Source organism: Chanodichthys erythropterus, chromosome 11 (genome assembly GCF_024489055.1).
Source record: "Chanodichthys erythropterus isolate Z2021 chromosome 11, ASM2448905v1, whole genome shotgun sequence".
Lineage (NCBI taxonomy): Eukaryota > Metazoa > Chordata > Actinopteri > Cypriniformes > Xenocyprididae > Chanodichthys > Chanodichthys erythropterus.
Window position 1 is genome coordinate 36,117,208 of NC_090231.1, and position 27,400 is coordinate 36,144,607.

General features: G+C 35.8%; 1 protein-coding gene across 3 annotated transcripts in view; it reads right to left on the reverse strand.

Annotated features, from left to right (window-relative positions):
• rras2 (RAS related 2) overlaps positions 1–23,663 on the reverse strand; it is a 52,816-nt gene extending 29,153 nt beyond the window's left edge. For 2 of the 3 annotated variants that reach the window (XR_010896422.1, XM_067400885.1), the window contains exon 1: positions 23,276–23,663. Coding sequence is in view for 1 of the 3 variants with exons in the window: in XM_067400885.1 (XP_067256986.1) it covers positions 23,276–23,377 (102 nt within the window). In the remaining 2 variants the exon portion in view is untranslated. Of the gene's footprint in view, positions 1–5,786; positions 5,878–23,275 lie in introns of all 3 variants that reach the window. The other variant, XM_067400883.1, reaches the window with a different exon arrangement.
• Positions 23,664–27,400: the final 3,737 nt, after the last annotated feature.

Here is a 27,400-nt window from a genome sequence, read left to right on the forward strand (position 1 = left end):
TTCAACTATAACAGTAAATAAAACTTGCTTAGACAAATCAAAATTAAAACCTGCGGATCGTGACGACACATTAATGTCCCAAGAGACGAAACGATCGGTTTGTGCGAGAAACCGAACATTATTTATATAATTTTTACCTCTAATACACCACTATGTCCAACTTCGTTCAGCTTCCTGTTAGTGAGGTCAAAAAACGCGTTCTGTTGACGGAAGTGATGTCTCGCCCATATACTTCAATGAGAGAGAGACATCACTTCCGTTATCAGACCTCACTAGCCGGAAGTTGAACGAAGTTGGACATAGTGGTGTATTAGAGGTAAAAAATTATATAAATACTGTTTGGTTTCTCGCACAAACCGATCGTTTCGTGTCTTAGGACATCAATGTGTCGTCACGAGCCACAGGGTTTAATTTGGATTTGTCTATGGAAGTTTTTTCGACTCTTATTGTTCAAGTTCCCAATCACTGCTATTATTTGACTGACAGACGGCAGCGGTTGCAGTTAAAAATCATAATTTGCGTTCGATTGAAGAAAAAAAGGCATTTACATCTTGGATGCCCTGGGGATAAGCAGATAAACATCAAATTTTCATTTTTGGGTGAACTATCCCTTTAAGTATGAGCAACACTAATAGTGATACTCGCCTTGGCCAGCAGCACTAATTACCTGACCTCTTCAGATTCCAGGAAGTACATGACATGGAGTTGGATGAAGTCATGTGTTAGCATACTGCAGTCATTAAATGCTTGGAATGTGGAATGAGCCAGACGTGTCAAAAACGGCTATCAGCAGCACAAGAGGGCCGAAAGCCGCTACCCTCTCGACCCTTGTCTAATCAAACAGCCTTCTTTTATAGTTGCTCGACGTTAACCACCCACACGGTCAGAATTCCGCTGCCACCGTGGCTTTCTAAGGACAGGAATTTTCTTATATATATATAAAAAAAAAACCTTCACACAGCTTTCTGGCAACGTAATATTACAGTATTTTGGAAGTTAAAGAGAGGCTTGTGTTGTTCCAGAAAGACTAACAGAATGAGATCTTTGCCTGGCAGCCTGACAGAAATACAGCACCATTACCGTTTTAGGCCAGCGGTCTCCCAACACACAGAGAACAGAAATGCTATTAAAGCACCAGACTGCTGCTAATAAATAAGAACTAATGGCACTACGTACCAACTGTCCTCATGAGCCCTCCTTCTTAAGAAAGAGAGGAGAGAGCAGTACAATTCTTAACCAGACACCATTTTTACACCCGGGGCGACGGATCACCCTAAATCAAAACGCTCCTCCTTCGTAAAAAACATCACTCTATTCTGACAGAGGAATTAGATCCTAATCCTGAAAGAATGTTTTGGTTGCTGAAGATTAGAGGTTACCACAACCAGAGATATTTGAGTGCAATCTGGGGTCAAGTCCTGCAAAACAAAAATATCAAATGCTTTGGATGGTTATGCCAAACGTTTATCAGACCCACTTGACATGTGTCCTCAGAGGCCAAGTGGTTCTAGAGGGCCATATGTTCTCCGGGTCGTGAAAGCAGGCTGTGAGACACACGTCCGTCACCTGTCGAGGAGCTCTACATCCCCCTTCTTTCTATGCGACAGCCCTGCAACAGCTGCGCGGTCTAAACTGAACCTGTCTCGCTCGCCGACAACTGGGCTGCCCAAGTGGACTGGACCCCAAGATTCAGCAGACTGGGAAGATCTCCTGCAGTACAGTGATACAGATCAGTTGGATATGGATGACATTTTGAACTGGAAGATGTGTGCTTTAAATAAGCAGCAGGACTGATTGCACAAATACCTATAATATTAAATGATTACACAAAATATATTATGAAAAGTCCTCAATTGTTGCTCTACAAAGGCCTTTGGCTGGTTACAGGAAATTGGATTATTAGAATCACTGAGCCTGGATTTCTAAAATCCTCAGTTCCTGTCTACTCCGACAACATAAATGAATTTCAGGAAGCCATGGCATTGCAGCCTTCTCATCCATCACAGTTTGTCTTAACTCCAACAGTAAATAGCTAACAGCTAACATGTGAGCTTGTAGTCGATTATAAAAAAGGGGCAGGGTTTATGTGGATGAAATGATAAGAGTCTGCCATATGTCACAAGAGAGAAGTCTGGGGTTTCAGCAGAATAAAGAGTTATGATATTTAAAAGTTTCAGCAGTGGAGTGCTGAAAACAATCACTCCTACTAGCCACTTTGGCGGGTTGAATTTCATATATAATATATACATTTTTTTAATTGTTGTCTATTCAAGATGCCTTTTTAAAAATGAACTAAGTGTTAAAATATTGATTTTACAATACATATTGAATAGATAAATAGATAAACAATACCAGCTGAGCTTTCTCTGTCTCTCATCTATCCCGCCTCCCCTCACTCACTTGTTTCATTTGCTCCAGATGAATCTTGTTGGTGTTACATGGCTTTAATTTGTAGGATTGCGCATATTGTGCATAATTTTACTTTTTTGCTGCTTATTGGGCTTAAAGGACACCTATTATGCCCTTTTTTACAAGATTTAATATAAGTCTAAGGTGTCCCCAGAGTGTGTCTGTGAAGTTTTAGCTCAAAATGCCCTACAGATCATTTATTATACCATGTTGAAAATTTCAATTTTTAAATGAGAGAGAAAAACAAGCTGTTTTTGTGTGTCTCTTTAAATGCAAATGAGCTGCTGCTCCCCACCCCAGAGGGCGGGGCCAATAGCTCATGCATTCTCTAATAAAAACTAAAACATGATATCTGTTGTTTTTGATGATCATCTATATCAAAGATCACATAAACACAGTCGGTTATGTCTGTGAACGTATACAGCGAGTAAAAAAAAAAAATGCATTTAGATCTGTGTATTAAAGTGAAAGCAGCATAATATACAGTACCTACTGGTATATATGCTGTTAATATGAATCAAACAACAAAAAACAGAAAGTCACTCACTGCTCTTGATTTAATTAACTTAAGTAGCTTTAATAAGGACATTTCTTACTTGAATGCAGCTTGAACACCACAGCTGCTCAAGCACAGAGAAAATGGCGGATAGCGTCCAAGTGGTTGAGAACTATAGTAATGCAGGGCTGTCAGTCAGCGGTTGTGGGCAGGGCATGAGGAACGTCAAAATGCCATTATTGGCACAGTCAGTTATGTTTTAGGTGAACAAACAGTTGATAAAGAAAAAGCATGTGTAACAGTACAATGGATCTGAGTGTCAGGTCTTAAAGTGACAGCAGCCTATATACCTATATACCCTTTGGCCAGAGAAAATGCTGAGTGGCTAGTAACTTTGGAAAACCACTGTAAAACCACTGTTGGAAAAGCCCTGTATATATACAGCCAAAAATAATGGCTGGCTTGTTTATGATCAATAACATGCATTAAGAAAATAGACAAGGTGAATTTTCATTTCATGTCAACTTTAAATGTGCTGGAAAAGTCTCATTTGTAAGTACAGATAATGGTCTGTGATGGTCAGCTGAAGTTGCTGGGTTAGGGCTAGACTGGGGGACAGAGTGAGGTATGTATGCATACTGAGGGCACATGAGGAATGCAGGGAAGGGGGGCGATTCACTGGCCAGACTTCCGGGGGGAAGGCGCCATGAGCTCAGTGACTTACTGAGCAGCTGAACTGTAACTTCATCAAAGCCCACTATAAAGCCACTGACCTCGTGGCACGTGCCTGTGTGGAAAATCATCAGGGCAGGCAATGCCAAAAGGCTTAAACATTGCTCCACAGCACAATGAAAGAAAGACTGAAAGAGAGTGGGGGGGTTGAGCAACTGCAATTGTCTGGGGGTGTGATATCAGGTCAGCATTTTCACAACATCCCTCCTGCGTGCGATTGTTCCACACTTACTGCCGCAATAGAGACTTGCATTGTTACCCACCCAGCTTCAGAAAGCAAATAACTTTTCAACTAGCTTGCAAGAATAGAATAGAGAACAGTTACTACAGCAGATATTTCGATTATATTTCATATACTTCATATTTCGAGGCTTTAAGCACTATTTTAGAATGATTCAACAAATATACACAAACAAATTTCCGTTTCAATATTTTGAGATTGATAAAATGATTTAAATGTTTTTGAAATAGGTCTCTTATGCTCACCAAGGCTGCATTTATTTGATTCAAAACACAGGGGAGAAAAGCAACATTGTGAAACATCTTTACAATTTAATATAACCGATTTAACCATTTTCTATTTTAATATATTTTTAAAAAGTAACTTTTACATGATCCTTCAGGAACCATTCCAATATGTTGATTTGCAATAAATCCTTTCTTATTATCATTAATGTTGAACTGGTTGTTCTGCTCAATATTTTTGTGTAAACTGTGATTCTGTGATGAACAGAAAGCTCAAAAGAACATAATTTATTTGAAATAGAAACCTTTTGTAACATTATGTCTTTAATTTCTCTTTTGATCAATTGAATGTGTCCTATCTGAATAAAAGTATACATTTCTACAAAAAAAAAATCAAAATTTTGAACAGTAGTCTATACATATATTCCCTAATCAGAAATGGTCCTACCATCAGAGCAATTCAAGCTTAAAGTATATTTTCGCAATTTACATGTTCTAGCATTAGAAAAAATGGTAGACGTCCAGTAACATAATGCAACAGATAACAGGTGTCTAAAAGCATGTTTTTAAAAGTTGAAGTACTTCTAACTTAATGCAGTGTATATAAAAACAGAGATCCTGATGCTGAAAAACAACAGTGATGCAATAACCAAAGATGTCAGTCACATGTACATATGAATAACATTTATATATATAAAAAAAAAAAAAAAAATTGCATAGACCGGAAGCAAGAACACGTCCTGTGTGAACACGTCTACTTTGGACATACTAACAAACTTCACTGCAAAATTAATTGCTGTTGACTTAGGTTCAATTATACATTAATAAAAGATTACTTTTAAAGTTACTTTTTGGAAGATCAGTTAATTCACAATTACATCAATTGATATTTTCTCTGCAAACATATATTGATATTGCAATTAATTGTTGCTGATTAGATTAATTATCAGCATATCATGCGATTAATGCTATAAAATTTAATTTTAACATTTTGAATCAACTGACTCTCCTACTTAGAAGTAAAAATTATGTTTGTTGTAGAACAGACACAAATTCCAACTATGATTAAAAAAACCTGAGACTTTTGATTGTAATTGAATGTCAGATATATCTATAAGCAGATATTAAATCAGATGTCAAACATATGAATATGCTCAGCAGATGCTGTGCAGACTCCTTTTATTCATCTCACTTAAAACTAATAAACGATCACCATAATAGAAATACAAACTTTTGATAGTCTTTTTGGGAAAAAAAAAAAAAAACGATTCCAAGTAAAGCATTGTCTAACTTCAAAATCTACAAACATACCACAGATTACATGTTTGTTACGCAATGGAAATGTTGTTTTTTTTTTTTTTTTCTAAAGCAGAAACATAGAAAAGGTGTGGTATAATTTTCAGAGCACAGCGTAAAGCAGACAAGGTGCGAGTTATGATTCAGTCAATAGATGTTCATCCAGCAGTTAGCAAAGTAAACAGGATACCTCAGAAGAACGCGAGCCACATAAAAGCCACAGAAGTTAACGAAAGAGGCGGTATGCGAGCGAGAGATGTGTGTGGGCGCCACTCAACAAACAGACAAACACAGACGCGCAGCCTACATACCCTCCCCCTCTTGTGAAGAGTCACACAACTCTCCTTCAAAAACAGACATACTCAAAACATATGTAACCAAAACTTACCACTTCTGCAAAACTGCTACTCTAACCAGTGCAGAGCTGTGTTTTCAGTAGCAAGGCAAATCAGAAAAGAGTGACTTCATTTAAATGCGGGCTGAAAAACAACCAAGAGGTATATTATTAGATGAGCCGGGCATGTAACCTACAATAGACGGGCAAGTAAATGAGGTACGCCATGTGCTCCATTTCTTATGATGAGGTGTAGCCTCCTGAGACACTGCGATGAATTGGCCTGTCGCTGTGCTTTATTAAAGAACTGGATAAGCTACAGCTGGGACGAAACGTAACCCCTTTAAGAAATTCTTGCTTACAGCATCTGCCTAATGTGCTAGTTTGAATCCAAGGATTTCTATAAGGAAAACGATGGGAGGATCATGGTGAGGCATATGGGCCTCTTTCTCAACTTAAATAAAGCCAGCCTGGTCTCATTGTTAATACGTAGACATTAATACGTAACTTTCAAAAGACACAAAACGTACATTTTTGTAAGTTTGGATAGGATATTAAATATGAATCCTGCTTCTGTCTGTGAAGGTGCGTGCTCATTTCAAATGTCAATCCACAGAAACACGGAATCTGTGACGAAGTAGGTGACAGCATAATAAATACACAGACGCCCTATTGGCCACGTTGGACTGTTGCTGCGATACGTCAACGGGTCTGCCATATTGTGCGGGGCAAGACTCCTCATTAAACAAATGCAAGTAACAAAAAGTGCAATAAAGTTGACATTTCTCAACTAATTTCAACGTTTATGATCTGCGTGGAGTACAAAAAAGGTTTCGTCTCCAATTACTCAGAATCTCGCTAGTTTTTACTTGAAAATTATTCATTGTCATAAGGAATTGCGAAAACTTGTGTTTCTCTAGCATAGACTTGGTTTATTTTCCAAGGTTAATAATTGTGGAGATGGTCCTAACGTAATATGAAATGTGCACATCGATTTTAATTGTGGAAATGGCTTTTTCCTGTCTTCAGCAACAGCATTTTAGCTTTTTCCCTCGTGCTTTTAGCTTTTCCTCTTGAATCACATCACAGGATGTTCCAGGACAATTTCAAATAAATATATGAAGATAATTTGCATCTCAAAACCGTATTAATCTGAAGCATTTATCTTAAGGCCCTTTTCATTTTTATAATTTATTTATATACGTGTTGCCTCCTAACCTTATGCTTGCAGTTTAACACACAAATGTTTGTTTTATTATTCATAACACAAAAATAAATGTCTTTATAGACATTTTATATTATAGTAAAAAAGACATAAAATTGTCTCCATTTTATTTGGACAGCAGTATATTTAACTGTGTCTGGCAACTTGATCAGGGTCTAAAGAAAGTTAAAAATTCAATTATCTATAGGCCTATAGATTTAATGTCAGTTCACCATAGTTAATGTACTAAATGTTTATTTATTTTGATGCAAATGGATTGCAACAAGATATAAAAAGACTGGGCTTAAAAGATTTCTTATCCTATGGCTCACTCTAAGTGGACATTAATTGTACTAAATATTATAAGACAGTTATTATAAGACAATCCTAAATAGATCCAGTAAACCATTTGACATACAGTGGTAGAACATTTTTGAGTACAATTACAGTACAATATATATTGTATGAAATATAAGTGTAATATAAGGTCAGATGTAACAGTTCAATATACAGTATGTGGCATCCTGTGGTTTTATTTTTTGCGGTTTTATTCTATAGCATATTATTATTATTAGCATATATTATAAATAACCTAAAAATACAACTGAGTATAAAAACAGCAAACTATAGTATACTGTAGTAGTAATAATAACTATGAATAAAATACCAGATAGTATATAATAAATTGTAAAATAATACAGTCAATAAAATAAAAATAGCAAATAAAATAGTGAGCAGTGAATAGTAAAAACATAATAATATAAGTTGTATAATATAATAATAATAATAATAATAAGCAGACAAGGTCTCTTGGAAAAGCACAGAACAGTCCACTGACAGGCTTTCTTCAGCCTTCCTTGAGGTTTGTGTTGTCCTAGTTCTAAACTGAGGTAAAAATATAAATGAGTCACGATTAGATGACAGGCAATCAAATCACTTATCTTCGGAGATGAGTCAGTTTAGGTCTATCTGTAATTCTGACAGTGAAAGTCCTCTGGCTTCATTGCATGGAAGACTCACTTGTGATTTTTATTAGTGAATGATATAAACTATGATATAATCTCAGCATTCATAAGAATCATGTAAACTTTATTTTATTTCTTATAAGTCTCAGTTTTCATAGATAACTAGTGTTATCCCCAAGCTTTACTCACCCCCAAGCCATCCTAGGTGTATATGACTTTCTTCTTTCTGACAAAGACAATCGGAGAAACATTAATAAATATCCTGATGCATCCGCGCTTTATAATGGCAGTATGCCTTACCAAACGAGTATGAGCTGAAGAGAGTGTCTCTCTATCCACATCCATTCATCATAAACATATTCCTCACAGCTCCGGAGGGTTAATAAAGGCCTTCTGAAGCAGAGTGATGCTTTTGTGTAAAAATCCATATTTAACAAGTTACGAAGTAAAAGCCGTGTGGAATATGTTTATGATGGATGGATGTAGATGGGGAGAGTTTCTTCAGCTCATACTCGTTTGGTAACACTGTCATTATAAAGCTCGGATGGATCTGGATATTTATTAAAGGGTTAGTTCACCCAAAAATTAAAATAATGTCATTTATTACTCACCCTCATGTCGTTCTACACCCGTAAGGCCTTCGTTCATCTTCGGAACACAAATTCAGATATTGTTGATGAAATCCGATGGCTCAATGAGACCTCTATTGAGAGCAAAGCCATTCAAACTCTCAAGATCCATAAGGGTGCTCAAAACATATTTGAAACAGTTAATGTGAGTTCAGTGGTTCTATCTTAATATTATAAAGTGACAAGAATACTTTTTGTGCACCAAAAAAAAAGAAAAAGAAAAAAAGAAAAAGAATTTTCAACAATATCTAGTGATGGGCCGATTTCAAAACACGGCTTCATGAAGCTTCTGAGCTTTACTAATCTTTTGTTTCGAATTAGTGATTCAGATCTCCTATCAAACGGCCAAACTGCTGAAATCATGTGACTTTGGATTCACTGATTTGATTCGCAAAGCTCCGAAGCAGTGTTTTGAAATCGGCCCATATAGATATTTTTGTAAAATCATTATTTAGTTTTTTTTGCAACACAAAAAGTATTCTTGTCGCTTTATAATATTAAGATAGAACCACTGAACTTACATGAACTGTTTCAAATATGTTTTTCATACCTTTATGGACCCTGAGAGTTTCAATAGCTTTGCTCTCAATAGAGGCCTCACTGAGCCATCGGGTTTAATCAACAATATCTTAATTTGTTTTCCGAAGATGAACGAAAGTCTTATGGGTGTAGAATGACATGAGGGTGAGTAATAAATTACATTGTTTTCATTTTTCCATTCAACTAATCATTTCTCCGATTGCGTTTGTAGCATGTAGCAGCATGGGCTCATTTTCATTTGAAAGTGAACTAATCCTTTAGCATTATGTAATCCACCGAAACGAGTTTGCAGCACAAGTCACGAAAATAAATGTTATTTCATATTGAGTAGACAATAGGGGTGTCACGATTCTCCAAATCCTCGATTCGATTACATTTTCGATTCTAAGGTCACGGTTCGATTCGATTCTCGATTTTTACATTTATTTTTTTTAAAGCACAAGTTGCTATGCCATTTTTCAGACTAGACTTTTATGCAATATAATCACCGTAGCTGTGAGATGCGTTCTACTTGGGATTGGAGTTTTCCACCACCGCATAAGGTCGCATGTCTGCGGCTATGAATACTCCTAACGCCTGTTTCACACTGCAAGCGTGAGCGTCGCGTGCGCAGCGCATTAGCGTAACTACATCGTCACTGCAGCTGCAGAGACGCGCGAGTATTCACAATGGAAGCGTTTGTACAGCGTCACAGCAGCGGCTCGAAGCTGCATAGTGAGAATTTCTTTACAAAGACAGCTATAAATTTGTTTTTATAAGTTGGTCATTTATAAACTTGAGTTTGTTAACATGGGGAAGTGTACAACATTTTCATATAAACGTAAATAAATAAAAATAAATAAAAGCCTCATGTTATCCATTGCTGCACATGAATGAGGTGAGCTTTGTGTTTGACATCATCTGCCGCGTGCACGTTTACAAGACGACAAACTCGTATGGTACACGCACATAAGCATAGCTTGCAAACTGTTGTTTTTTTTGTCGACAACGCGAACGTTGTCAACATAACTCACTGGAAATCCAAAATACTTCCACACCAGCGACTTCAGTGAAAGAGGAAGGGGTTCAAGTTCTGTCGATGATGGGTCTCCTGCATCTGCAGTTGCCATGCTATCTATTGAGTGGCTGTTAGAGGAGGTTGACTGGCAGTGTTTTTTTTCCACTTGGCAAGCAACCGGACACGAAATGGGGGCGTGGCAGCATCGACGATTCCATTTTTTAATTCGAAGTTCGAGATTGTGACTTAGTTTCGGTCGATTACGATTTAAAATCGAAAACGTGACACCCTTAGTAGACAAATAAACTGCATTTAATAAATGTATAAAAACATGTATTGATGTGACAATTGAATACAACAGAATCAAAACAATGCCACGATTTTAAAATTAATACATGGGAATTCATTCACACTTGGAATTTATGTTTTATTGCTGTCAATACATAAGTTTCAGTGCTATAAATATGTCAATATTGTAGGTTTCGGTGTGAAAACGTAAGTAAATGTACGTGTGGTACAACCTCACTTTACGTAAAAATACACACATATTCTCATGAGAAAGCAGAGGCCTCATGTAGCAGTTCCTGACTCTGGTCTGCTCAACGTACTATTCATTAAAAAGAGGTCCTGACATGTATTATTAAGATTTAATTTTTCCACCAAAATCCATTTAATTCAATTCATTTATAGAATTAAATAATGCTTTGCAATAGTGCTGTGCTCCAGTTCTCAAATATCGTAGGTTTTTTTTTTATTTGTAGGTTTGTTATTGTGTCAAAAATAATTTAAAATATAATTAAAAGACAGACAGACAAATAGACAGATGCATTCAATTTAGGGTTGGGCGATGTATCGCATGCGATTGCCACGCACATTTCACCAGTAAAGCCGGTCCCCTGATTACCGCTAAATCGCCATCACCTGCTTTCAAATGGAGCGCCATTTAATAGACAGAGCCGTAGTTCACTGACAAGCTACGCAATATTGCGTTCATTATCGCAGATGAATCGCCTTCAATAATGCACTTAACTGTATTTGCATCTACTTTATCAAGTGATTACAGCCACATCCATTTGCTTTTTTTAAGCCATGACAAGAAACGATTTTAATAGGCCTACTGTTGAAAATAATGATGAAAGAAAATAACTGCTGGATTATTAATAATATCATCTAGAATTGTCACTAACAATTGTTTTGGTAATGGAGTAATCGGTTGATTATTTTGACAATCAAGTAATCAATTCGTTTTTTGTGTGGTAATAAAAATAGATCTAAGCGAACAATAGAACAATAGGTTCAGTCGAGCTTCTGTTTATTTTCCCTGATCAGAGTTTACATGTGAATAAAAGCCTAAATTCAATATGTACATCATATAAAGTGATCATGTCTCTTCAGAAAATTTGGACTAAACCTTTTTGAAGCGTCAAAGTGGTAGTTGCGTAGCTGTCAATGGAGGGACAGAAGATCTTCCAAAGATGAAGGAAAGTCTTACAGGTTTGGAACGACATGAGGTTGAATAATTATTGATAGAATTTTAATTTTTAGGTGAACTATCCCTTTAAAGAATTTATAACATTCTAGTGTTCTCATTATAATAATATGCAGATATTTTCATGATAAAAGTGATTCCAGGCTTCACTGTACGGTCTTTCACTGGTCTGGACGGCATGCTGTCCTAACCATTCAGACCTCAGGTCCCACTGCAATAACCCATCAAAAAATATATATATTTTTTTTAAAGTCACGGTGATCATAGTTTTCATGATTGCTCATCCCTCGTTTCAGTGTGTCAGTGGTGACAACAGAATAAAAATATTCATGATTCTGAAGCTGAAAATACAGAATTATTTTAGACAAATATGTTTGCGCTCTGTCACTGATTAGATATATTTAAAATAATGTAGGCCACTTTTTACTTATAACATAAGACATTTGGCATTTTCAGGATCCACAAATATTCCCCCATTGCATTATTATACATAATATTCAACATTATATATTACGGTGGCCGAGAGAGTTCAACGTGCTGCAAATGAAGAAAACATCTTCATCAGTTTGACAACACACGCACTGCAAACTCCACGGTTTTTTTTATTTGCAGCGCGTTTCACTATTTGTAAGTGTTGTGGAGTTTGCAGCGCGTGTGTTGTCAAACTGATGAAGATGTTTTCTTTATTTGCAGCGCATTGAGCTCTCTCGGCCACCGTAATATATAGTAGTTTAATGTATTACTGAAACTAACACTGTGTAAACTTGATTTTTTTCTCACAGTAATTTTCATTTTAGGTGAACTATACACAATACAGATTGCTGCATTTTTTATTGAGATATATTGTGACACGATATATTGTTATACCCCTAGTATTGTGTGAATCACCATTGACTTTTTTTATCCATACAATGGAAGTCAATGGGAACCAAAACTGTTTGGTTATCAATATAATATATCTTTCTTCCACAGAAGAAAGTAAGTCATACAGGTTTGGTGAGAAAATTATAACTGAATTTTCATTTTTAGGCAAACTATGCCTTTAATCTAGCTGACACAAATCAAGGCTATAAGTATCTTGCTACAATGTTTCTGTAATCATCCAAATGTGAGCAATTGATAGGTCAACAACAACCCCCCAAAAATGTCATATTATTACTGTGACACACTAGATAAGAAAAAGAACATCACCAAGGTGACCAATTTCCATAATGTGCTAACGTGCTCACAAGACAAATAAAAGCAGGCTCGTTACAAACTGACACACATTTTTCTAAATTTTCTGTGCTAAATGACAAAGTACGCATACAACTAACATTCTTGGCTTGAGCTGACAGCTACACTAGAGAGTCACATCAGTCAAGAAGACATGTTTGTGGGGTGCCAGTGGTCAGAGACAACTGTTTATCACTGTGATTCCTTATCGATTCCGATTCTGTCCGATTCCAATTCTGCTTATCGATTCTAAAAGCTTAGAAATCATTCAAATCAAAATCAACATGCTAAAGAACACTTACACAAGGAACTTATGGTTTAAAAATACCATAGCAAAAACAACTAGCCTAACTAATATACATTTCATGCATTATTTAAGACAAGTAAACATTCAGTAATTAAAAATTAACAAATAAATTAGCAATCGCACAAATAAATGCAACTAAACAAAAATAAGATTGAAATAAACATTGTTTAAAGATTTTTAGGTATTCAGGTACAGAAACTATGGCTGGGAGATTACTCAAAAAGTAATCTAAACCGAAATTCAGACCCACTTACCGACGTAATTTTCCCATGTCGGTTATTTTGTTTTTTAAATCTTGTTATTACTTTCCCCTTAACACAGAGAGGAGTGTAGAAACTTGCTGTCAACGCTGTCCTGTGATTTATTACTAAAATACCTTAGAAACTCAAAAGTTATAGCATATATTTTTCTACTTTTGAAGTAACTACTTACAACCCACAGCTTCACAATTAATAGAGAGACAGTATGACTAATTCACACACGCAATCGCTCTCTCATTAATGCATTCAAATAAATGTACTGGTACTGTGCTAATTTATCTGTATCTGATTTACAACAAGCAGAAATCTGTAAGAAATGTTACAAACCATAGGCAAAATAACTGCTGAGAGTGAGCTATGTTATGTCAGAGCACTCTTTCATTAAAGGTGCTCCATGTACGTTTCTGACTGTACTAAAGCAAAAAAATACCATAATATGTTTGCAGATATTTATTAAACATGCTCAGTTCACATATTCATTTTGTCTGAAAACCATTTATACATCCAGTTACTTTGAAATTCGCGCTCCATGTCGGAATTTCTGTTTTTGTTTCGGTCTGTGCAAGACCACACATTGCCAATTTACCCAATAGTATTTTGCCACCCCAGGTTGCCAGTTGGCGGAAAAACGCATGCAGCAAATTGAAGCCATGGAAGCCAGCCAACAAACTGGGTCAGAGCATATTAACGGAAGCATATTATAACTCATCATAAATAAATAAATCAACTAATTGTCTTACAGTGTGTAAGTCTCTTCACTTTCCAATGTCAACTGAGCTCACTCCTGTTGCAGAAACTGTAATCAAATGTAAAATAACGTATACAGCTAAAGTACGTTCGCTTAAGACATAACTGACTGCGTTTACGAGGATATTTTGACATATTTTTTGTGTATTTATCCTTTCAAATGCAAAAAGATGTGGAAGAGAACTCAGTTCAGTACTGAGAGGTGTCTTTCTGTGTGCACATTTTGGATGTCACAGATAACAGCGTTCAAGTCTTCTTGCGCTAGTTCAATATTTATATTGAACTAATATATATATATATATATATTTATACTAAATTTATCCTATATATATCGAGCATCCCGAACAGTGAGTTTGCTGTGCCTGGAACAGTATTTTCTCTACTTTTGTGTCCATCCTCAGCGTGTCCCATCTCTGGTGTATAGACTTGATTTATTCAATTTTAAATTAAATTTTGGGAAATGATTGTGATGCAGTTTGTGTGCAAGTCCGAAATAGAGATCGGCCAAAATAAAACTAAAAACCGGTAAATCAGTGCATAGATAAATTTTAAAATGTGATTTATTCCTGTGATGCAAAGCTGAGTTTTCAGCATCATTACTCCAGTCTTCAGTGTCACATGATCCTTTAGAAATCATTCTAATATGCTGACTTGGTGCTCAAGATTTGGTGCTCCTATTTTCATAATTGTTGAAAACAGTGCTACTGAACATTTTTGTGGAAATCATGGACATTTTTTGAGGATTCTTTGATGAATAGAAAGTTCAAGAGAACAGCATTTATTTGAAATAGAAATCTTTTGTAACATTATAAAATTATAAATGTCTTTGTCACTTTTGATCAATTTAATCTATCCTTGAATAACAGAATTTATTTCTTAAACTTTTGAAATGTAGAAGTTATGGGAAAGCTGAGTGGTCTTTCCTATTCAGATAGGGAAGAAGGATCCACAGGAACAATCAGAGATGCTTTTAAGCCATATAAGCTTAGAGAAAAAAGTTGCATGTTTATCAGTAGTCAGTGTGTGTGTTTTTATCAGTACAGCAGTGTGAGAAATCACCAGGTGAGTCTGCAGTCTGCAAAACAACCTCTATACTCTCACTTTTTTTAGCTGCTTCATTCAAACACACAGCCTCCCACACACTGGCCTTCACACTTACTACTGTCAAACCTATTGTGGGGAAAGTAATGATTTGTTTAAAGGAAAAGTTCATGCAAAAAAAAAAAAAAAAAAAAAGAATAACAATAATTTCCATGAACATTTAAGATCACCACTGAGACAGGAACTGTGTCAGCAAGCTAAATTTGCATTAGTAAAAATTCAGACATTCAAACATTCAACATTCAGGCATTCATCATTCAGACCTGTTCTGTGAACTATACTTTCCGATTTAATAAAAAAATAAAAATAAAAATAAAGATCCGACTTAAATGATTCATTCACAAATCAAAGATCACTGCCTATCTCATGAATGCAACAAGGAGGGCTAAGGCGAATTTTAAGATTTATAGAGAATAGCAACTGAAATTTCAGTCCGTTTGTCACACAAAGCCAACCCTCTACAGAGTACGGACACACTGAAGCTCAAGTTGCCATTGCCTAGTAAATTCTTTATTTTACTCGTCAGACTTTTTACACAGATGCAAGAACAATGGAAATTGTCTGTTCAAGCGCAAGACGACGTTAAATAACTCAATTCAGTATTTGTGTGCTGTCGGACGCGGCTTTCTGGGCGCGCCTCAAATGTGTGCTGCACCTGAATGTTTAAATTGGCAAGACTTAAAAACATGTGGAAATAACAAACTATCATGACAATGCAGCATTGGCCAGATCGGGGTAGTGACAGTTCCGTCAACTCTTGGCCATCGGGCAGTCCTTATTGTCAAACCCTGCATTTCTATCTAGCATGTCAATTCTCTTTACATGGCTTAAGCCTCTCTCTTTCTCTCACGGTGAGTGCGTGTGTGAGGGAAAGCAACAGAGGGTGCTCAACTAATTGAAGACATTTTCAGTCACCTAGTGGGAAATTTGGTCGCATATGCGAGCGATTTACTCGCATTGCAGAGAGTTGAAAAGCTATCCTATTGCTTCAAAAGATATCAAATATAGTGTATGAATCAAATAAACCACTTTCATAGTGCTGTTCTATCATCTTTTTAAGCTTGAAAACCTCCCTAAATGATCAGTATGATTTTCTTTTGTGGCCTAGAAGAAAGAAAGTCTGTACTGGTTTGCAACAAATGATGACAGAAATTCTTTATGAGACTTTTCTTTTAATCCACAGCATAAGATTCTAAATCAAAATTGAAGTTTTTTTGGCATTTAGTATTGAATAAGGATATGTTAGCCTTAAGATTATCTATAAAATAGTGTTCTCCAAAATAATGGCAAAATTCGCATTTAGAAGATATAAGCATTCAAAATGTACAGTCTGGTCACATCTGCCAATATGGATCAACGGTTTTGATGACATCACCCTCTAGAATGTAAAACGTCCTGCCCCCTACATTATTAATAGACGCTGAAGCTGCGGCTAAAATCGGTCACTTGTTCACACATTTACTATTTTCTAAATGGAGAATGGCACATATCCCCTATATAGTGCACTAGGGAACGATTAAGACAGTGTATATGCTTTCCATTGAGGTGAATGAAGTCTGGTTTCACGCAAGTGTCAAGCGAACCGCCGCAATGCACACACAGTCTGCTTCGGTCCAGAGAAACAATAGCACAGAGCGGATCATATGCGCGAGTCGACGCAGAACACAAAACATAGACACAGAATGCTATACTTTAAAGCTGTTTGGAGGAGATTAGGAGGATAAACGGTTAGAGATTAGAACGAAAAATAAAGCTTTACCAAGCTCAACGGCTTTGATATAAACAAAACACTATTGGCTATTTCAAAAAAGGGGAGGAGCTGTTCGATATGCCCTGTCTTGCCAACTCACTGAATAATGCTGCGCGTTTCAAGACACTGCAGTGGGTCTTTAAGGAAATCAACCCCTTTTTATGTGATGTTGTGAAGATAAAGCTGAATATCAAAAATTCCAAACAGTTAGCATCCCTCCGACTAGACTTATGCCGATATTTGGTAATGCGATATATCGCGATAATGAATATGCACGATATTGTTATAGTGGGCATTTCAAAATACCGTAAATAATAATTTATTACCAATTATTAAAATTTTTATAATGCATTTAAGAATACTTTCCCCATCAACCGTATAAAATGCACAACACCGCTGTATTCTGCGTCAAAAGAACACGCGCTCAGATGTAAACAAGCCCAATGTGCACGAGAAGCACATGGCGGAACCAGTGAAGGAGACGAGCTGAATGAAAGTGCGCGTTCACTCTCTGACAGCAGAGGGCGCTGATGAAACAGCAGAGTGCAACAGTTACCCCGGAAACCCCATAAACAAAGCAACTGTGCTAGTGACGTTTTTAAAATGCTTCAAACATACATTTTAATCTGGACTAAAAAATGCCCTCATGATTAGAAATGTTCTGATTATTTGTTATTGTTCAGTAAAACTTTGAGACATACGGCTTCATTAGTTAACATGTTAATTAATTATTACCAAACTGACATTACTAAAATCAAAATAACTTATTTAATGGACCTGAGACAAAAAATTAACAATGATCAGTTGTATTTCTTAACTAATATTAACCAAATATAATACTTTCTGTAACAAATGTAGCTGTTGCTCAATCTTAGTTAATGCATTCAATAATGAGACCTTATTGTAAAGTGTTATCAAATTCTTTTACACTTTAATCTGTTTGAAAATTTGACTTTATATTTTTTTGTGTATTGTATTATTGTATTTAAACATTCACAACACTTTATTTTGCAACTTATTTCAATATCGTGATAATACCGTATACCGTGATAAAAGCTTCAGCAATTAATCGCAACATGAAAATTTGATATCGCCACATGCCTACCTCCGACCAACACATACTTAAAATACCGTTCATATGTTTAGGGTTGGTACAATTTTTATAATATTTGTAAAGTAAATAAATCACCAAGGCTGCATTTATTTGATCATAACCCACGTATCACCAGTAAGATTGTGAAATATTACAATTTAAAATAATTTAAAAACTGTTTTCTTTTTTAATATATTTTAATGTAATGTAATTTGTTCCTGTGATGGCCAAGCTTCATTATCAGCAGCCATTACTCCAGCCTTTAGAGTCACATGATTCTTCATGCTCAAGAAACTTTTCTTTTTAGGGTTATAATGGTGCACGTATTCATACCAAAAAAAAATTCCGGATGGATTTTCCGGTTCGGTGCACATGTGGACCGAACAAATACAGTGCTGATTTAACCTCTAGAATGGGACAATATTCTTTTTTTATATCTACTTTGATGTTGATGATGTTGCGAACACATCAGAGAAATAATGATTTGGCTTCTGCCAAATAAGTGCATGGTCCAAGTTGTCTTAATCATGGGACGTGCTTTAAATTAAGCTCTTCAAACTAAATCATAAACCTACATGGCTTGCCACCCTAATGTCAGATGCGCATGCTGTTTAATGCGTTTGAGACGCGTTTTCCTTAGTGCACAACTTGCAACTTACGGCTATATACTTAACTGTACATGTTACAAATTCACACAAGTCTTTCCATTTCACAGAAAGGATTATCCTAACAGCAAGCGAGTGTACGCTTAACTTCACAGACTTCAATGAACGAGTGCTGGCGCATGCATGCACATCACATAGATGGAGCAGATTAGAATGGGAGTGCAATAATTCTAACCTTATTGTAACATATTTTATAATAAGCACTTCAGTATAAGCACTTCCTGCAATTACAAGTATACAACAGCAGCATAAACCTTTTTTATTATTTAATGTCAAACATAGTTTGTTCAGTAAACCATTGCTTAATAAAAATAAAAAATAAAAAAAACATGCGTTTGTTTTTTCCCCTGCTGTATCCGTGACTTCAAAAGCAAGGTATGTACTGAATCATCATTTGTGTGTACTATTACACCTCTATTTCTTAAAACAATTGTGCTGCTTAATATTTCTGTGGAAAAGTCTGTCACTTTTGATCATTTAGATTTACTAACAGTTTTGATAATTTGAAGAATGTGTCATTAACTATTAATTTCTTAAAAAAAAAAAAAAAAAAAAAAATTACTGACCCAACTTCTAAATGGTGGTGTATATATACACAGATCACCATCATCACAGCAACCTCAGTAAGTTCAGTAAAGACCTGCCTCACTATCTTTTACTCTTATTCAATTACAGCTCCGTACAGCATTTCTCCTAAATGACATCACATATTAGCAATCAAATCTGTCTACCATGAGCCTCTGACCTGGATGTTGTTGTTCCTGCTTTCTCTATAGTATAGGCCTTGTTTGAAGCTAAAACACTCACATATGTAACCACAAGGTCTGACCATGTCGCATTTGTAAGGAAACAGTGCTGCAGGGAGTCCGTTCTCCCAGAAATGAGAGAGCCAATGATAAGAGCTAATATTAGCTAACATGTGATCGTGCCTTCAACAGCGCCATGCAACGTGTAGTGAACTCTGAGACTGTCTGAAGCGATAAAAAGGTCAGTGAGGCCTGCAACAATTTCACTTTCACACTTTTGCTAATGAGGAACAGCCGTTACTCACAAGAAGCTCAGCTGAGCACTGACCACCTCGGAGGCAAAAACAATGACGTTCTTGTAGCTGAAATCACACAGATTTATTTACTCTAAGTTCAAAAATTAAAAATAATGACAAAATTCATCTTGACCTGTAGATATCTAATATTTTAATTATTAGTAATATATTTATAACACTTTACAATAAGGTTCCATTTTTTAATATTTGTTAACAATGAACAATACTTAATGTTGTTCATTTCAACATTTAATAATAGTTGTATCTGTTAGCATTAATTAATGCTCTGTGAACATGAGCAAACAATGAACAATAGTTTTATAAATGCTGTAAAACACATATTGCTCATTGTTAGTTCATGTTAGTTAATACATTAACTAATGTTAACAAATGTGACCTTACAACCATTTATTATTAATTAATATCTACAACACAAGGGGAAAAAAAAAAGATTACAAATGAAAAATGACTAAAATCATCTTGACAAGTAGATTATATTATTAACAATCATAAAATTTCAACAAAACAAGAAAAATGCAATCTGCTACTAAATAATATCTGTATGAAACTCAATGAAAGGCCATATACTACACAGCTCGGATTGCATCACAATGACATAAACTAATCCATTTTGGTCTGAGTCACATGCCTGACTGGCGCTGATCATGGCCCATGTCGTGACGCTAGTTTGAGATCATCCAATCTGTTTTTGTAGTGAAGTCATCATTGTGGCAGCATGTAGCCAACGACTTATAGATGTATAGCAGTCAAGCAAAGTTAATGCATCAGTGCAGTTTATTCAACCAAATTTTGACAGCAATCAATAATGTTTCCCGACAGCATAACTAACGAAGAATGTCATGCATGCACCTAACATACTGGCGTAAAGCGGTGCGAGTCAGTAGGCAGCACAGTTTCCCATGCACATCCAGGAGGTCCATGGAAACCGTGCAGGAGTGGACGGACTTCCTCTTTCAGAGGCCGGATTCCGGCTTCTCCATGCCATGGTCATTAACCCAACATGACTCAGACGAAACCTCCCTGAGTAACACACATCTGAATGGGAAAGCCTGGAGTCAGAAAACAGCTGCTATGCTTTCTCACTAGCAAAGACTTCGAAGTTCTAGAAATACTCCAACAGGAAGGGTCTGCTTCGCTTTTCTTTGAACTACTCTTGTTTTCACACATTTAGCATTATGAAATTCAACACAATCTTCTTATATCCCACATGCTGAAGTGTGTTTGGTTAATGTATAATTGTAGTCTGCTTTTCATTACTATCTACAGGTGTTTTATTCAGCACATTTGCTAGTAACAGATCATGATGCCAACATGTTGATTATTAAGCTCAAATGTGGCTCTACCAGCAGCAGTTAAGCATTAGTAAAAATCCAAAGGGCATAAGATGATCGAGCATATTAATTTCTCTCTTTCTAATGCTTGCAAAAATATGGACAAAGAAGGCTATATTTCAGCAAGTCCATAATCAAACTAACTGGTATATGGGGAGGAGACTGGATTAAAAAACACAGCAATCTAGCATGATTGAAGCAAAGACTACTAAGATAAAGAAAAACAATTAAAGAGAAAACTGTCTGTTCTGATATTAATCTGCTGCTTTAAACAAACAAAATAAAAAAGTGGACTTCTTATTTTTACATGGAATATTGCATCATTTATTATAAAGGATTTATCTGTGCATGATCATAATCTTTAATGAAATTAACTTCCCCTTCCCTTATGCAGCGACATCTCTTCTCTTCTCTGATGAAGAGGGCAGGACAACCTGTCACTCACATGAGATCACACCAATACTAAACAACAACCATCAAACCATCCAATCAATTCGTCATGGACAAAATCAAGTCCCGCCCTTCATTTTTTTCACAATAGGGAAGAAAAGACTATTGCAACTTCGGTTTCATGCTGACTTTACAAATCAGACCGGTTCAGTGGAAATGTATAAATTTGTGTATTGTTGTTCTTAAATCCAACAAATACTCTTTAATCTTAACACACTATTAATTAATTAGTCAACCTCGATACAAACACACCCCAAGATTTATCATTGGGTTTCTTTGCCAAGATAAAATGGTTGACTGGAATTTAAACCTAAAAGAAAAGAAACTCTGATTTCCTATTAAACGTTCATCACAAAAACAAATCAACCCTCTTGGGCATATAACCACATTTTCCTGAATTACGCCCAAAACAGCTTGTTGACATGTTGCCAATCCCGCCAAGTTGTTTAACACACTGTTACTCTGTAATCTGTTGTAATGTAGCTGTTATAAATGCCTTTCTAAAAGTTTACTAGGACAAACTATGAGAGATGAGATTACTTTATGAGAGACAGATTTAAACTGCATCTTAAACATTAGTCAGTTGTCTACCTACAGTAGGCACCTTTTAGGACATCATAGGCACATAAGTCACCTAAAATAAAGTGATTAATTGCGTTCTTGTCTTATTATAACAAGTACTGTGACAAAACAGACTACAAAACAAAAACTTAAAAGTTAATGTATCATGGAATTATTTTAAATGAATTTCCCACTTTCATTTTCAGGTTTTTTTATTGCATATCACATAATATGGGTCAACAATTTAGCATTCACTTCAATGAATGAACGAATGAATGAACTGAGACCACAAGATGGTGTCATAATGATATAGAAGTACATGAAGTAGGCCTACTACTGATTAATGGTCTGAGAAGATAAAAAACATTTTTGTGTTACAAACATTCTAGATACCCTCTCTGATTAATTTTAATGCGTAGATGTTGCCATTTTAAAAACTTGAAGGACACATGTTTTGTCCCATATGTCTGAAGTGTAACAATAACTACTGAACCAGTTACTTCAGTTCTTACAATAATTTGGTATTAACCACACCTGTCATCAACAGTTAAAATGACATAATGATTCTGAAATCTGCTTACACCCAAAATGCCATTTTCATTAGTAAAGACTGGACAGAAGAAACAATAAATACAGTAACCAAGGTATTTTGGCAGAAACATGGTATATTTCGAAGGGACGTTGTCAAGCATCAGAAAGAAGGTGGGGAAAATGTGTCAATATGGTTTTACATACTGTTGCATAACTTTGTTATGAAGTCTTTAAATATAATTCTAGTCTCTATATTGCCTTTGAAAGGTCAAACAAACAAGTCAAGCGTTTTACCAGCATGCTATGTTCAATAATTTTGTAACTCAGCATAATATGCAACAGTTTACTAAAGTGTTTCTCATGCCTATAAACTACATACAGCACTTTCGTTACAGAATTTTAACTCTCACTACAAGCATTAACTCTTGCATTTCTCCTGATATGTTTATGTTTACCTTTAGGCAGTCATTTTCTTGAATATAAGCGGAGAGTTAAACTGACGCAGGCCTCGCTTGGTTTCCCGAACCCCCCTTTCCGCTTATGGGGTCCCCATTTCTGTGAGCAAGATCCACCCATATCTGCTAATCACACTCACATTTTTAAAGGGCCGAAAACCTCATATCATTCCGCCTTCTCTCCGCTTACCTGGATAAACTGGATAGTTAATGCTGATTTTCCGACGCCACCACCTCCGACGACCACCAGACGATATTTCTCCTGCACTGAGCCGTCCTTCCAGCCAGCCATCGGGGACACACTGCTGCTCTCGCTCCGCTGTCTAAACACACGCACACCGAGCCACTTTACTCTGTGACAGGCCTTCAGATGGAGAACTGCAGCAGGAAAATGCGATACGGCGTTTAGGCGATGTGTGAACTCAGTGGTAATCCGTACGAGATGAGAAAAGTACGACCACAGTCTGTGGGAAATGCATTCACTGCTGCCTCAAGTCCATACGCCCTCGTCTAAATCGCTACCAGGCACTGACTGCCTGCCTGCCTGTGCAGCAAGATGAGGGGAAGATAGGGCTAATCAGTTCAGCCAGTACACGCAGCAGACGTTAGGGGGCGACCACTGCTATTCCCGCCGGTATGTATAGGTTTATTACCAGTATTTTTATCCCAATTACAGTATATTTAATTTTGCGTAGTAAAAAGTTTAAGTCTGACACTGAAAAAAACAATATCGAGCACTATTATGAATATATTGTGTATGGTTGTCCTGGGCTGTCTTATTCACTGCTGAATGTCTACCTGAAGCCAAGGCTGGGAGACCAGTTAAAGGGTTAGTTTACCCAAAAATGAAAATTCTGTCATTTATTACTCACCCTCATGCCGTTCCACACCCGTAAGACATTCGTTAATTTTCAGAACACAAATTAAGTCATTTTAGTTGAAATCCGATTGCTCCGTGAGGCCTTCATAGAGAGCAATGGACATTTCCTCTCTCAAGATCCATTAATGTAATGTCATGTAATGTAAATCGGTTCATGTGAGTACAGTGGTTCAATATTAATGTTATAAAGCAACGAGAAAATTTTTGGACCGCCAAAAAAAACTAAATAACCACTTATTTAGTGATGGCCGATTTCAAAACAATGCTTCAGGAAGCATAGGAGCACAGATGAATCAGTGTGTCGAATCTGCTGTTCGGATCGCCAAAGTCACATGATTTTAGCCGCTGGCAGTTTGACACGCGATCTGAATCATGATTCGACACACTGATTCCGATGCTTCATGAAGTGTTTTGAAATCGGCCATCACTAAATAAGTGGTTATTTTGTTTTTTTGGCGCTCCAAAAATATTCTCGTCGCTTTATAATATTAATATTGAACCACTGTACTCACAAGAACTGATTTAAATATGTTTTTAGTACCTTGATCTTGAGAGTGGAAGTGTCCATTGCTCACTATGCAGGCCTCACTGAGCCATCAGATTTCAACTAAAATATCTTAATTTGTGTTCTGAAGATGAACGAAGGTCTTATGGGTGTGGAACGGCATGAGGGTAAGTAATAAATGACAGAATTTTGGGCGAACTAACCCTTTAAGACCAACAAACCTGGTTTAAGCTATCTTTGCTTTGCTTGCCAAACATCTGCTAAAAGAATTAATGTAGATTTAAGTCCTCTAAATCAGTGGTTCTCAACCAGGGCCCAAGAAAATAAGGTTTTAAAAAAAATCAGATTGCTTATTTTGTTACCTTAAAGGGTTAAAATTCTGTCATTAAATACTCACCCTCAGGTTCCACACCCGTAAGACCTTCGTTCATCTACGAAACACAAATTAAGATATTTTTGATGAAATCCAATAGCTCAGTGAGGCCTCCATTAGACAATTAACACTTTCAATGCCCAGAAAGCTACTAAGCAATGTTTTGAAATCACCCATCACTAGATATTGTTGAATAAAGTCTTTTTTTTTTTTTTTTTTGTGCACGAAAAGTATTCTCATCACTTTATAACATTAAGGTTGAACCACTGTAGTCACATTACGTTAACTGTTTTAAATACATCTTTAGTAGCTTTCTGGGCATTGAAAGTGTTAATTATCTTGCTGTCAATGGAGGACTCACTGAGCCATCAGATTTCTTCAAAAATATCTTAATTTGTGTTACAAAGATGAACAAAGGTCTTACGAGTGTGGGACGACATGAGGGTGAGTAACTGAATTTTCATTTTTGGATGAACTAACCCTTTAACAACAATCAGAATCTCACAGTTTTAGAAAACCTTGGATATATGTGGTGATTTTTAAAAGTCTTAATTTTAGACCTAGAAAATTCATGGAAATTAATAAAATATTAAAAATCATGGAAACTTATATGAATATACATTTTATTTATGTCAAGCGCTAAAATATTTTATAAGGTAAAAAATTGCTATTTGTGATTTAAAAAATAAATTATTATTATTTAAATTATTTTATTTAATCATTTTGATATATTACCAGCACACACAGGTTCATTACAAAGCTGTAGGCTTAAAAATATCTAAGCCTACTGTATGTCAGGGGTCTTCAAATGTTTTATTTGAACTTGGAATCAAAAGGCTGAGAACCATTGCTCTAAAGTGTCACTTTACATGGAATGTCTATGTAGTGGTATTATCCTTGCAATGTTGAAAATGAATTATCTCGCTATATGTTTACTCTTTTTACTGTATGTTATTTGTTTCCTGATCGTTTTACTCGCCTAAATTAGCTGTCAAGTTCAAATTTACATTGTGGGAAACCTATGGGAAAATTATTCAAATTATTTCATCCCTCTATGGAAATCTAAAGAGGACAACCAGTAACACAGAACCTGTGTGTGAGATAAATATAACAGTTAAGTCCCTTGTTTATATCCACAGCTGCAGAACAGTAGAAACTATACTTACTGAGGCTCAGTCTATCTTAACACAGTGACCCATCCTAATAAACCCCCATCAGACAACCCGGCACATGTCATGACTTAGAGGTCTGTGAATCAACAGAGTAAGAATTTTTACAACACCAGAAAGCATCAGCTGTGAAATGTAAATCGTGTAAATACTACAGCGAACTCCATGAATGCCATTGTTAAAGGGGTCATGACATGAGAAGTCTACTTTTCCTTAAACTTTTGGGATGGTCTTTGTACCATTAAATCATCCTGCAAGTTTCATAGCTTAAAACTTCCTTTTCATTATAAACAAAGAAACAAGCTGATGGTTTATTTTTAATGGTGCCCTGTATCAGATCAGAGAATTATATGTTTGTTCGGAGCATTTGAGTGCAGATTAAACGAGGCACAGTTTAATGGAGAGTTCGCAAAGAAATTTTTGTTGAAAGATGAAGCAGCCAACTGAACTAAATCTGAAGCAAAAATTGATAAATTCAGACAGAGGGTCAGAATGAGTGTTGAAAATAATAACTTTATGAACATTATATATAATGTTAATAAAGTTTTTTTGCACAAAAAAAAAATGTGAGGATTTTTTTTTATAAAAATTAATTTAAATAATATGAACCTCAAGAAACATGAAAATAAAAAAATAAAAAAACAGTCATGATATTGTGGTTTGCATACTCTTTTTTTTTTTTTTTCACACGCAAGGGTTTGCATAATCTCTTTAGCAGTAGCTCAAACACAAACTGTCTGAAAGATATTATTTGAGTTGCAGAATTAATCAATTCCCTTTGACTCCTTCTCTCGCCCCAGAGGAATTTCAGGAATTTCAATTAACTCGTAATCCAGAACTCCAAGATTCTCATGGTCCCACTGCAGTCGCCAAAAGGAAAGCAACAATGGGAGTTCTTTCCAACTCCCACAGTCCTGAAAAAAAAAAAGATAACCAGTGTACTTGTTACATAAAACATCTTAAAATTATTATTTTTCCAGCTTCTCTCAAGAAATGTCAGTCTTATCTACAGTACTTCTGAACACCTCCCTTTTCAGTGTACCAGAGATCATCAATTACTCTGCTTTTATTGGGAGTCTTTTTTATTATTATTTAAATGCCAGTCACATTACAAACAATAAGTATGACAATAGTGATTTCAACATATAGTATAAAAGTATTGAACAAATATAGACTACAACAAATAGAAATATACAGTATAATATAAACAATAATACAGGTAAAAAATAAATAAATAATATTAAATAATATTAATAAAATATATAAACAGAAAAAGGAACAGGTATTAGATCATCATATAAATAGCATAAAAGCTTCACATAGAGACCTAGTGCGTTTTGCTTTACTGTTTTTCAACCCAAGTAGTAACTCAATATAATTTTTCATAT